The following is a 13730-nucleotide window of genomic DNA, read 5'->3' on the forward strand; positions in this document are numbered from 1 at the left end:
CAATATTACCCATTTTCAGGTCCTTCACGAGCCCCTCTCCTGTTCTTTTTTAGTTCATCACACCCCCAAACTTCTAAATCTGCTCCACTCCGCAGAGAGCACAAGAAATAGCCACAAACGTGAGGAAATTGCCTTGCTTTCTGACCTTACACCAGGAGGTTAGAATAGTCTACTTTTGTGTTTCAACTGTGAGTCTTTCTTGCTTGTCCAGTGAGACCCAGCCAGCTGCCATCTGACAGGGTTTTACAAACATGGGGGAGCTTCCAGCGCTCAGCTCCCTTCAGCTACAAGGCACACCATCGGAAGGCATTTGGTAATCTAACTACCCTGGAGAGGGGGGAAATGGACCACCGATTCTTCAGAAAATATGAATACATGACAGGGCTTTATACTAAAACAGATTTGTGTGGCTGCCTTCAGGGCACTTGGTGTCAACTGTCAAGAGGATGTTTTCCACAGGCCCTCCCAGGCTCAAGCTAGACATCTGGTAATTCCCAAGGACAATTTCATCGACCTGGAGAAGAGGTAACTGTGAAAAAGCCAAATCAGAAACTTGGCCTCACTCTTTAACAAGCTTCCAAGCACCTAGTGTAAGAGGAGGCCTCGCCACCCCTCCGTGAGAACCCGGAAAATGGGAAGAGGCAGCCTTCACATTTTCTACCACAAAATTTCTCCTGGGCAGAAGAAGCCAGCAAGTCTCCAGTCATTTCTCCTTTTCTCTTCCTGTCAGGAGGACATGTATGTGTGTGGCACAACAAAGCATCGCGGAGCCGTTAGTACATACCATTGCCTGGGACCTAGTCAGAGGCAAGCAATGCAGGCGGCGGGAGAGGCAGGAGAAGGGAAGAGAGAAGCAGGGACAGAAACTAGACTTACTTTAAACAGAAGCAATACGATTGAAACAGTTTTGTCTATCTTACATTAAGCCCAAAACATGCCCAAATTTCCCCCCATCTCCCGAAAGCAGAATAACCCCTTCTATGAGGGGAAAGCAGGACATTTGAATTCATGGCCTCTGAAGTCAAGACACAAGAATCAGGTTTCCTGTAATTCCCTTTTCTGCCACAAGATGGCGCCTCCTAGTCCCCGAGGCTGGGACGAGCCTACCGAGACAGACAACACGCCCTCTCTGTAGAGGCACTGTTGGTCCTTTCTTCAGTAGACTAAGGATGCGCCAGGGAAAACGCAAGTGCAGTCCAAAACCACAGGCCTGTCCTAAACCAAAATCTTACCCAATTTAATTCTCTTCTCTTATCCCACAGGCTAGCTGACACTACTGTCTTACTGATAAAAACACAACTTTGCAAATGTACTTGGAGAAAGAGAATAAAAGCCTTTATTCACAAAGGTACCCATCTCACGCTGTCACTCACAAAAAAGATGCCTTTTCACCTAAGTGACAGACAGCATTTATCAGAACTGCTGGAGTCTTCCTCCTACACTCTGCCCAGCTTTTGATCTGCCAGCTTTTGATTTGCGAAGGAAGATGATAATATGGCAAGCTGAGGAATTTCTGAAGTTTTCCAAGGGTGTGGTTGGCTGGTGTCAGTAGGTGCAGGAGACCCACATCGACAAGAAGCTAAGAGCTGGACACTGGTGTCAGAAGTGGGAGACAAGCATGCACGTTTAAGAGGGGCTGAGAATAAGAAGTTTCTCTGACTAAGCAAAGCATGTGGAATACCAGAATTCTGCTTCAGGACGCCCCATGGTCTCAACTGGGGACAGAGTGAAATTCTGGAGTGTCTCTCAAACTGCCAAATCAAACTGTCAAACAAAACGCAGATAACAGCATCAAGTTTACTTTCTTCCACTGTTATTTACCATTCCTATCCTATAATTTTCTCACTGGAACCCCAGGCACCAATTTTGGGGCGCTAAGGCGAAGAGAGCAGTAGGGGAGACGTCAACAGCAAGGTTCTGTCTGTAAATTACACAACAGTTATCTGAGGCGTCCACCTCAAACAGGTCTGTCTACACAGTTTCCACGACCATTTGCATCTATAGGAAACCATATTAGCCTCACAGACATACTCCAGTTATGAGACCATATAAATACCAGGGAGAGTCATTTGTGCTTATTTTTAATATAAAAAACATTGAAAACTGTTCCCAAGGGCAGGACACACAGACACATGGTAATGGTGAACAGAATGAGGATAACGGCATGGAAGCATCGCAAGCTTCCCCCACACAACCATGCCCCGGCTCAGGTCCTCAGCTGGGTGAGGATTAGCATGACGTCCCCATAGAGGCCTTCTCGCCACTGCTTTTGGGGATAAGCCAAAATTCCCAGGCCGGCTTTTTGGTCATGGAGAATTGGTACCTCCAGAGATCAGCTTTACTGATTCTCCTGTAGGTACTGAATGTGATCGTGTCCCTCAGCAGCTCCTCAGAGCTGACAACCTGCAGAGTTGTGTAGGGAACGCGGGGTGAGATGGAGCCTTGCCAACATGCTCAAGATGACAACTGAACATACAGGTAAACACAAAACGTTTACAAGCACCATTGGGATTACGATAATCACAGATCATAGATAGAAACGCTCAGTTAAATTTCAGGAGTTTGAAACTTGACTGTGGAACTCCATCAGCAAATGGAAAAATGCCATTTGTCAACCATGAGATATAGGTTCTGTCTGAGGGGGGTTCTAAATGCCATTATCCAGAACAGAGCCTATGTTGGGCCATACGGCAGAAGGGCCGGATCATTCCAGAACCTCAGCAGGCCACAGCCTTAGGCCAGAAATTCCTATCTGGGCCCTGAGTCAACAGGTGACCCAGGAAATGAGGGTGAAACTCTCATAAACCCAGGGCACAATCCCGTAAAGGTTCTTCCTCTAGGAGACTATGAAAGTTAATGTCCAATTATTAAATTTTGATTCTAACAAATCACGCTTCTTCAGGTTTTTCATTACATGTCAAGTGTGCCTATTTGTAATGTTTTTATTCTTCTACATTTTCCCAGAAGCTGCCTAACAATGCAGCACGTGGGAAGGCTGTACACCCCTTCTCCCATCCATCAATGCTTGCCTCCTAAGTGAATCACTTGAAAATGTTCTCATGCTGTTGGCTCCGTCAAGACGGTTGTTTCCAAAGGGTCCAAGCTACACTTCTGTGACAACTCTGACTTTCTCAGGCTTTCCACAGAACACTCCTAAAATGCCAGGAAAACCACAATCCAAGAGGCTTTCCCATTATTTTGGCACAGAGCTCCCCAACGTCCTGCAACATGTCAAAAGAACCTGTACGCGAGCTTTGTCTGTGGGAAGGAAGAGGGGGCGAGAGCCCGCTTTCCAGCAGGGGAGGAGTAAGGGAGCTGCGAGGACATGAGGAAGGCTGCCAGAGAAACGCAGCCTCCCCTGGGGGAGAGGGGAGAATGACAGACCAGCGGGGGCTAAGAGGATGGTGGGTACTCAACAAACATCCACAGGATTCCATAGTTACCAGGTGGGGGCGGGGGGCGCTTTCCCTCCTACTTCTATCTGGATCTTCTGAGGTTCCTAGACTACAAAGTGCCATGAGAATAAGCAACTGTGGGGGAGGAACCCAATCAAGGCTTTCCCAGGAGGTCAGAGGCCCGTCCTGAGGTACAGATCCTGGAGCTGAGGAGCCGGCCCATCACGAGCTGCTAGGCCCCCAGGTGTCAGACCCAGCACAGTCAGGAGGGGCCAGCAGGCTAACAACTCAGTCACCCGTGTCCTCAGAAAGTCAGATTCTGGAGACACTCCAGCTGACTCTGGCTCTGAGGAAGGCGACCCCCTACCCACCCCAGATCCTGTGGGGGGGCCTGGGCAAAGAGGAAAGCGTGGGCCAAGGTGCTGGCTGCTTGGTACCCGGGCACTGTGACAGGTGCAGGGATGTGCAGAGCTGCCTTTAGGGCCCATTTCAGCAAGGACTCAGGGCTGGACAGCTTTGGCTGGGCGTGCTGACCACACTTGTGGCTCAGTTTTATTTGTCTGCCCTTATTTTCCCTTTTGCGGAACTTACGTCAATGGTACTTAACTTACTTTAATGCCACTTTTAATTGGTTGTGTTTATGGATTTTGGTGAGCTGCCTTAAAAACATGTTTGGAAGAAGGAAGGTCTGAAAAAATATGGGGGTCACTGTTACTGGCTTCTCATAACCTTTTACGAACCCTGAAACAACTTTTTTTACATTGCTCTGTACTTTTAAAAGCCACAAAATACTGATTTTTCTTTTAAATGGCATTTGTTTAACATTGGCTGTTTCTTATCTTAAGTCCCAAGGAATTATTCACACCTCAAATAATCTATTTTTGCAGCCTTGAGTAGGCAGGGAGTTACTTCCTTATACTGTAAATCCCAGCTGGGCTAAGCCCTTCCCAGAAGACAGAGCAGAAGCAGCTGCCCAGGGTGGCACCGAGCCCAGATGGGGCCAGGGACTCCTCGGAGCCTGGGCCCGTCAGCCTGGCCTCGCTGGTCCCTGCAGCACACTTCCCTACCCCAGGACTCAAGGCATGGAATGGCCAGATGGGTGCACTGCCCATGCCAAGCCAATTCTGAAGTGAAAAGAGGAACATGGACAGCGCCAAATTCCACGTGGGGGACGCTCCTGGCAATTTACTTTAAGAGCTTTGATGCTGGCTGAGCAGTCAGGCCAGACACTGCAGCTTTCCAAAGGCAGAGCCATGCGTTCCACTTACCATGATAACGGAGACCCCCGTGGTGGTGCTGTTCTGTTTGGGGAGCGCATTGTTAAAGTGCTGTTTCAGTTTACCTGTTACTTCAGCTTGCATATTATTCTCCTGGGAGGCATCATCCTACGGAAAAGAATCAAATACAGTGATTTTCATTCTATGCCTAACTTGTCTATTCCTTAACAGGCACACACCACCCACCATCCACCACCACCACCACCACCACCACCACCACTTCTTAAGTGGGTTCAACTCAGCCTCAAGGTGAGGGGACAATGACCTTTTAAAGAGAATCCCCGTGATTCAGCAGTCCCATGCTCTCAGCAAGACCCTATCCCATTCGCCTTGCTCCTTGGGTCCAGGGTAGGCCAAGGAGAGAGCACAAGTCTCCAGAGGCACAAGGTGGACGTTCTCCAGGGTTCTGAGACCCTCCCCCACCACAGCACAAATGCCACATCATTTAGTCAGGTCCTTCCCATGGAAACATCAAAATTAATGAACAGTTTATCGTTTTAATCAATAATTCAGTTAGTTATTAGCATTTGTTGCTCATAAAAATAACGTGGTGTCTCAGCTACTTGGTCCAAGAGCCAAGTCACTCAGCAGGATCCAGAGCAGTTGAACCCCGATGTCAGGACATGCGGGATGGCAGAGGTAGTAGAGATCCACAGGGAGCTCCCCAAGTCGGCAAAAGCCCTTGACAGAGTAAAATTAACCTCACCATCCTGGAGCCTCCAGGAACGAGGGAAGTGCAAACTTTCCCAGTGTCACCAGTTCTAGGACCCTGTTTACCCTAAACCCATGCCTGAAGGAAGGCTCGTTCACATGACACAGCCTCTGTCTGGTGCTGGAAGGGATGGGTCTCCCCTCCCCACCCACAGCAGGAGGTCTCCTGTGGTCATGCGCCATGGAGACAGAGATCAGAGTCTGAAACATGCCCATCTCTGAGCAAATCTTCAAAACCCTCAAACCCCAGAAGGAAAATCTGAAAGGCTCCTTCAAAGGCATCCCGGCCAAACCCTTCATTTTGCAGCAGAGGAAAACGAGAACCAGAAAGGGACAGTGACTTGCCCAGGTCACTCACAGAGCAGATCTGAACACGCGGAGATCCTGGTGCCAACTGCTTTCTCCCAGAGAGCTACCTTCAGGCTACTTACTCATCAGAGAAGACAGACATGCTATCTGCCATGGAATTTGGCCTGTGCAAAAGCCACAGCAAGGAAGCACACTGTTGGCCATAAACAAACAGGTGTGCATTCCCTGGAAATGTGGGTACTTACTGACACCCAGGGGTGACTCAGGATTTGTCCCGCAGTACACCGAGCTTCAACGTTTACCTGAAGCATTTGACTGATTAATTCCTGGAAAGAAAGAAAGACTTATTGTCACAGCAGACATGAAAGGGGGTAATTCCAGCAAAAATACAGAAATCTGAGTTTGCACCAAGTACTTCAAAGTACAACCAACACAGCTGCTCAGCCATTTGAACTGAAAAGCTATTATCACCTACACTCCCGGTGCCTACGAGGCAATTACACAGACACAGCTGCCTCATGTGGGCAGCAGGGTGAAAGAAGAGAAGGTCTCTCCTGAGTCTACATTAAACCAAGATGTTCTCTAGTAAGCGTCTGGCCATTACCATCATTCCACAGTGTGACACTGCAGTATCATTCCTTTTGGTGAGTCAATATGTGTCCTGAGTCCATTCTTATATTCTGATGGCTGCCCAATACATATTTATTGATTAAATGACAGAACAAATGTTTAGGGCTTAGAGGAGCAATGGAACAATGGTCGGGGCAGACTGGCAAGACAGCCTGTCCAACTTTCAGAATTTAGGTAATAAGAGTTTCAGAGACTCTACTATGGAATGAACTTAAAGAAGAACCACATATCCAATGTCCCGAAGACCTGGAGCTCCACACCAAGACATGGTACAGCCCCGTGTGATGTGAGGCCCCCTCCACACAATGGAACCCACAGAAACGGGCCTGGATTGGTACCTTTGCCGAGTCTGTGATATTATCCCAGTAGGGCGCTGGAAACTCAAGCTTCCCAGCCAAGATCTGGTCGAAGAGATCTTCCTGCAGATTGTTCTCACTGTCAGTGACAAAGACATGGAAGAAGAGCCCAAGTCACCAGACAGGTTTTTAACAAAACGCTCCTGGGAAGAGTGGGGAGAAGAGTCCATTCTCTTTGGCTTGGGCAGTTCATGTCGCCACTGCATTTTTTCCTTTTACTCAATCAATGGACTAAAGAACATTTCCATAGGCCTGGGAATCAGACTGAGAGAGGGAGGAGGACAGAGAAGGAGGAAGAGAGACAGGAGACAAAGACTCGAGAAATTTGTTGAGTGGGTACAGAGCTTCAGCGTGGGAAGATGAAGTAGTTCTGGAGATGGATGGTGTGGTGCTGGCACACTGTGAGTTTTCTTAATGTTACTGAACTGTACACTTAAAAATGATTAGAATGACACATTTCACATTATGCATATTTTGCCCCCATTAAAAAAAGACTCAAGAAAAAATGGGATCCACAAGCATAAACCCTCATTTCAGGAAACCAAACGATGTCCACATCTGCCCTCACTTAATCTCTCATGGCAACAGAGTGGAAAAGAAGCAAAGCTGTCAGATCTCCTCGCCATTCCTCTTTCCAATTTTCCAATAAAGCAGCCAAAGATCAATGAAGCAGCCAACATATGAAAAAGTCATCCCTCCCCAACCTGTGCCGAACTGCTCCACCCTCAAAGCTGCCTTCACACACACACACAACTGGGGCCTAATGGATAAATGATGACCTGATTTCTGGTGGAAGTTGCCACGGAAATGGGAAAACACTGCTGGGAAAATTCAGGAAGCTAGACATCCCTAACCTCCCAGATTACTGCACAGCACAGAGCCCCTCTCACCCGGCGGGCGTATCAGTGGTGAGAACAAAGCCATCAGCTCCCGAGGGCATTACGACGCCCTGGTAGACAGCGCAGGATGGGCTGTTGGAGTCAAGATCACCCAGGAGTGGAAATTCAGCCTTACCTGGCAAGTGCACAACATTCCTCCTGGGGTTTCCTACCTATTGCTCAGGCTGCGCACGGGGATCCCGCCTTCTGCGCACGAGCCTGGGCAGGCTGCCAGCCTTCCCAATGCAGCCAAGGACAAGTGTACTGTCCCTAGAAAAAGGTCATTTAGGGCAGTGTCTAGAGACCGATTCTGAGGCAATGTGATGAATGGCTGCCTCAGACCTGTTCTACGAGAAAGAGTTTAGGAGATCTGTGACCATCCATGACATGTACCCAAGCCCAGCTGAATCCACACCTGCTGGTCCATGGAGTCTGGGTCAAGAGGTGGAAAAGCAGGTCAGATAAAAGTCACATAACCAGATAACCGGGCAGGCGAGCCATCCCCACCCGCCTCCTGAAAAGTGGTTTTCTTTGTGCGTGTATAAACCATTTCTTTCTAGATGTCTAAATGTTTTCTTTCCTTTTCACTGTTATTTCCCTACTGATGGAACTCTGCTTAACTGTCCTTCCAAATGAGGGAAGGACACACCTAAGAACACATGAGATTTTACAGAAACCTTTAGAAAAGCTGAGGACCCAGGAGACAATGTTAGAAAATACAAAATAAATCACCTATTTCTAGAACTGTTCCTTTTAGCCGCCCTCTCTATTTATTACTCCACTCACCTCCCTTTTATTGTTCTTTTCTGGAATCTCATAGCTTATATTTTGTTAACATATATGGTTTTTATTTTTAATGAGCAGCTAAAAAGTTGGAAGTGAGTCTGCAGCATTCATTTTGGTTCTTGGTAAAACAGCCTGAATCAACAAATAAAACCCCAGGATGCCCTGGCAAATAGAATCCCCCCAAAGGATCCATGCTGGAACCGCCAGCGAGTTTTGGGCTGCCATGCCCTAAAAAACAACAGAAAGCTAAAGCTAATTTACCCTTCTTAGCAGTCAAAGAAAAGCCACTCTGATTAAATCTACACTGGATTTATTAACACATTTATACTCTACAATCTGGCTGCGATGCTTCAGGACACTTTTATTTTTTAAACAATATAGCCTCTGGATCAAGGTGCTGTAAGGCTAAACATGTCCATGAAGAAAAACCTCGGACATTGTCTCTTTTCAATGATAAATCAAGGCAAGGTAAAAGTCAGGCAAGGTAACCTGAAATTATAAATTATTTTACAAATTATGATCAAATATTTCACGTATGGTGTGTGTGTGTGTGTGTGTGTGTGTGTGTGTGTGTGTGTTTAAGAGAAAACCAAAAATCTCAGTCAAGTCATGCATACTTTTTCGACAGTGGCCCTAAGAACATACATGCTTAGGCAATAGTTAAAATGGTTGCCTCTGGAAAACCAATATCCTTCTTAGCAACACTGAATATGATGTTGAAAAGACTGAAGGGGGACTAGGTCACAGGCTAAGACCAAAGCCTAATAGAAGAAAAACGATACTAAAAGTAAAGAAGCTGAAACTTCTCTACAGAAGAACAATTTCAATTAAAAAGCACTGAGTTAAAACCATTTTTTGTATAAAATGAAGAAAATGTTTTGCAATATCTGTTTGAAGGACCTTCATTTTAGGTACAAATTTTACAGATAATTTATGTTATACCCTTTATCATTATTTAAAGTACCATTTCCATAATTTGCTATATATATTTTTACATTATAGTAGGTTCTGAAAGCTCTCCAGAATGTCTCTGTGCTGTGAAGATGCTTTTGTAACTAATATTTAACATTACAGATTCTCTTTCATGACAATATATGAAGGAGGGAAGAGCATTTTCATAAATTTCAGAAGCTACCTGGAGGTATAGGACCAGCTTCTAAATATCACACATAAGGGCAGCAGATTTCAGAATGTAGCTTTACTGCTCTTGATTAGCCAGACTTATCTGCAGATCCTACAAAGAAGCTGTCTATTGGATAACAAGTCACGATAAATACATACTTGTTCAATCTGACTCACTTTTGTTAAAATGTAAAAAGCAAAGTCAAAGAAGAAACTCAGAGGCTGCACGGGCAAGTGGGAACACTAGAGGGAGTTGTGAGTACATCTTCCTCTACAATTGATCCCTGATACCCCTTTCCAACTGATCTCAACTTGGGCTAACCACGAGGGGCACTTTGCTATAACTGGCCGCAAGATCACCAGCTATCAAAACACACTACCCTCTATGTTTGACTAGCTCCCAAAACAGGTTATCACTGAAGTCCGCCATGGCACAGGGTGGTTGAAAAAATGGCCACAAATTCTTCTTCTTCTACGTATGTATCTTACTCTTCTCCCACATTCACTCTAGGCTTAGCGACTTGACTTCATTTGGTCAATGGGACATCAATCAACAAAGGGGAGGCAAGGGTAGACTTGGAAAGTGCTTGAGCAAAGGGACTTGCTCTCTCTCTGGATGCTTTTGGGAATCCTGTATTTACCATCATGCAAAACCCAGACTAGCCCACTGGAGGCTGAAAGGCACATGGCCAAGTCATATCTGTGGTCCCAGCTGACACTGAGCCAACTACAGGCATGTGAGTGAGGCACACTGGACCATCAACCCCCCACTGAGCCAGCCCAGATGGAAAGACCCACCAAACTGATCCACAGAACTGAGAGCCCCAACTTTGGGGGGTAGAAATGCTAACTGATTCCATAATTTAGAAGTACACTAATTCTACAATTTGTGTAACCTACCTAGGCAATGACCTTGATGGAATCCCATGATGTTGATGGCCAGACCGAAAGAGCTTTCCACCTTACAGAAACCTAACCCATGCCACACGGACAAGGTCTTAACCCACTTCCTGTATCTTTCATTAAATGTTTGTGATTTCCAGCCCTCAACTGAGGATGCCCTCATGCTCATTTTATTTTTCTTGATCAATACTCTTGTGATGTGTGTCTTTATACCATAAGACTCTCAAAAGTGGAGACTGACATCTCGGTGTCACTCTTGTGCTTACTGTAAAGTCAGTAAAAACATGCAACCAACCAGAATATTGATAACTTTGAAAAGATAAAACTTTCAACTTTTCTGTACATGTGAAAGCTTTTGTAATCAAATGTTGGTACAGGGGTAAAATGAACCTATTTTTCACATGCTGACTTAATACTACGCTATCAATACCACGAACGCAGAGAGTATGTTTTACCATTTGATGTTCAGGACTCAAGCCTAGCACATAGTAGCTTAGCTACTCAACAAACGGTTGTCAAGTGAACAAAAGATTAAAATGAAAAGAACGCTCAAGAAAACTCAGAACATCAAACATGCATCATTCGACGAATTTCTGCTTCAAAGCCATTCATCTGCTCCAAACAGGGAGATGGCACTGATCCAAAGAGGCACTATGGCCGAAGCCCCTCGCTCACCCCCTCACTTACCCCATGTACACAAACTGTTGAGGCAACAAATAAATGTGCTGTGTGCCCTTCGTGACACACCATGACCCCATGTGTGGCCACCTCTGCTCCCACCAGGGGAGGTGCATGACTGCCAGCGGTCAATCTTTTTGTTCCCAGGCCTATTTATGCTGAAAGCACTTGTAATTCTACTTCATTAAATATTATGTGAATGGATAAAATGAATTTAAAAAGAATTTCCCATTTTCTAGGTTGAATGCTTTGAAAAGTGAGTTGTTAAGAAACTGTTCCCAAATTAAGCAGCAGAGCTAACTACTGAAAATTAGAAAAAGATTTACCTAGAAGATCAGAATGCTTCACAAGAATCTTTAAATCTCCTTTATTTCCCCTTGGAAACGACTGAGGATGGAAAGTGTACACACTGGACAATGGATATGTTCTACAGAAGAATGACTCCAGGAAACTCAGAGGACCATACACAAAGCAAAGGCCTGGGCTTCTTATCAGAAATGTGGTCAGGGACTATACATTTGTAGGTTGTAAATTAAGATGAAAAGTGAAAGACATGTTTATATAATATTTAACTGACATTTTTATTAAACAGTTTCTGGTCCTGATTGCCAGAAGTAAGATGTCTGCTTCCTGACCAGAGGGAGAGAGTTTACAATTCAAATATTGTCACTCGACGAGCCACTGACCTTCGGAATGGCGGGAATCCACAGAGAAGTATGTACGTGATCACGCCTGCTGCCCAAATGTCCACCTTCAGGCCATAGCTAGGGAAACAGTGGGTGGAAGGGGGGAAATAATGATATTACTCCCAGGACCCTCCACATTACCAGGGTACTTACCTTTGTGAGGAAAAGGGGTTTTTTTCAGTGTCAAACTGCTCATTTCATATAGAGGAATTAATTGGCCTTTGGACAAAGGCATCTGCTTTTCTCCCAATCTAACTACAATGTAGGGATTTCTGCCATAGTCCCAAGCCTTGGGACCAAAGTCCAGGCCCAGTGCTCTTGAACATAGAAACACACCCTCTCCTTCCTGAGATCAAAGTCATGGTGCGACAGTCTCTCCGGCCCTCCACCTTCCAAGGAGGCATCTGAATACACAGCAGGAGGAGCAAACACATCTTTTCCACCCAAGTTCAAGCACTAACCAACACTGTCAGGAGCCTTACCCGGTTTCAGCAATGATTTCTGGAGCCACGTAAGTTGGGGTGCCACAGACTGTGTATAAGGGGCCTTCCACCACCGTGGCCAACCCGAAATCTCCCAGTTTCAAAGATTTGGTTCCATCAGGATATTCACACACCTGGAACAGAAGCCAACCGATCATCAGAAGTTGTTTTTGTCCTCAGTGATCCCAAGAAGTCCCTTGGAATTATTAGGCAGAAATGACACAGATACATTTACTCATAAACTCAAAAGAAATCTCTCCTTGTGATAGGAACACCGTAATTTATCTTTGATGCTTTAAAACTCTAATTTGTCTCTTCAGAGATTTTGCATCATTGTGTGGAATTTGAGAAGACAATATTTTCAACCTCTGCAACAGGTTTCTTACATAGGCATATAATGAACAGGTGTGTGTGCCTACACAGCAGCGGAGGGATGTGGGCGGCGGCTTACCTGATGTGGCTTGAGAGGCCTGTAGACCTGGAAACAAGAAACTGACCTGCATTGCGAGCTTACCGTCTGAGGTCCATGACAGCCTCAGAAATGGTGATTAACCGCTCACTAAAGCACTAGGCGTTCTCCAAGAGACTTGCATGTTTAGTTTAGAAAATAAAATCAGGACTTGTTTTCTGGACAGCCAATGATGAATACAAGTATTACAGAAGAGAAAATCTTAGAAGGTTAGAAATAAAATGAACTTTGGGATCAGACTGCCTGAATCTGAATAACTAACCACTCCCTTTGTTTTCTGGCTGTGTGACCTTCGAAAGTCACTCACCCTCTCTGAGCACGTTTCCTCATCTGTGAAATCAAATGAAATGGAGTTCGTGTGAAGGTGAAATGAGACCAAACTCAGATCTGGGCTCAATGAATGTTCCTCCCCTTTCCTGGAAAGTCCGGCTGATTAGATCAGATAATCATACTGGAAAAGATTTAAGGATGCTGGTGAAAATGCGGATGTTTTTACTTAAATTGAAGCAACGTTTCTAGAAAGCACTTCAGCAATGCGTCCGTTTCTTAATATCATTTATAACTTTTGATCCAGTAAAACTGCTAAGAACCAACCATAAGGGAATAGAGATGGGCTCAAAGGTTATGCACTAGGACACTTATCTCAGAATTCATCTGCCTCTTTTTAAAAACAGGAAGCAATACAAATGGCTAACAGGGCAATGACTTCATAACCCATGGTACATCTCTGTAATAAAACACTATACAGTCACTAGTAAGCACATTTCAAAGATATATTAATCATGTGGATTAATATAAAAAGGAATATTCAAAGTTATGTATTATAATACACCAAAACATTAAGTTTATCTCTAGGTGTTCAACACATTTTTTGCGGGAAACGAGTAAACTCGTCATATCGCCTCTAGTTGGAACCGGCAAAAATTTTGCAAGGTAAATAAATAGAGACCTCTTTTTAAAATAAAACACTGAAAGTTTCATAGAAAAATATCAAATAGATCGAAAGATATGAATATTTTACGGAAAGTCTAATTTTGGCGAGAAAATG

The 13730-nt window shown here is 45.0% G+C and overlaps 1 protein-coding gene across 8 annotated transcripts in view; it reads right to left on the reverse strand.

The window, feature by feature from the left end:
• DCLK2 (doublecortin like kinase 2) overlaps nucleotides 1–13730 on the reverse strand; it is a 134622-nt gene that overhangs the window by 1758 nt on the left and 119134 nt on the right. For 6 of the 8 annotated variants that reach the window (XM_019722939.3, XM_074338453.2, XM_019722954.3 and 3 more), the window contains 5 exons: nucleotides 12214–12347; nucleotides 11732–11809; nucleotides 6661–6757; nucleotides 5938–6018; nucleotides 4664–4780 (listed from right to left, as the gene is read on the reverse strand). In XM_019722939.3, the coding sequence (XP_019578498.2) occupies nucleotides 4664–4780; nucleotides 5938–6018; nucleotides 6661–6757; nucleotides 11732–11809; nucleotides 12214–12347 (507 nt within the window). Of the gene's footprint in view, nucleotides 1–1681; nucleotides 1765–4663; nucleotides 4781–5937; nucleotides 6019–6660; nucleotides 6758–11731; nucleotides 11810–12213; nucleotides 12348–13730 lie in introns of all 8 variants that reach the window. The other 2 variants (XR_012498191.2, XR_002136642.3) reach the window with 1 other exon arrangement.

The sequence above is a fragment of the Rhinolophus sinicus genome, chromosome 15 (assembly GCF_057876585.1).
Source record: "Rhinolophus sinicus isolate RSI-liver-muscle chromosome 15, RSI-T2T, whole genome shotgun sequence".
NCBI classification, from domain to species: domain Eukaryota; kingdom Metazoa; phylum Chordata; class Mammalia; order Chiroptera; family Rhinolophidae; genus Rhinolophus; species Rhinolophus sinicus.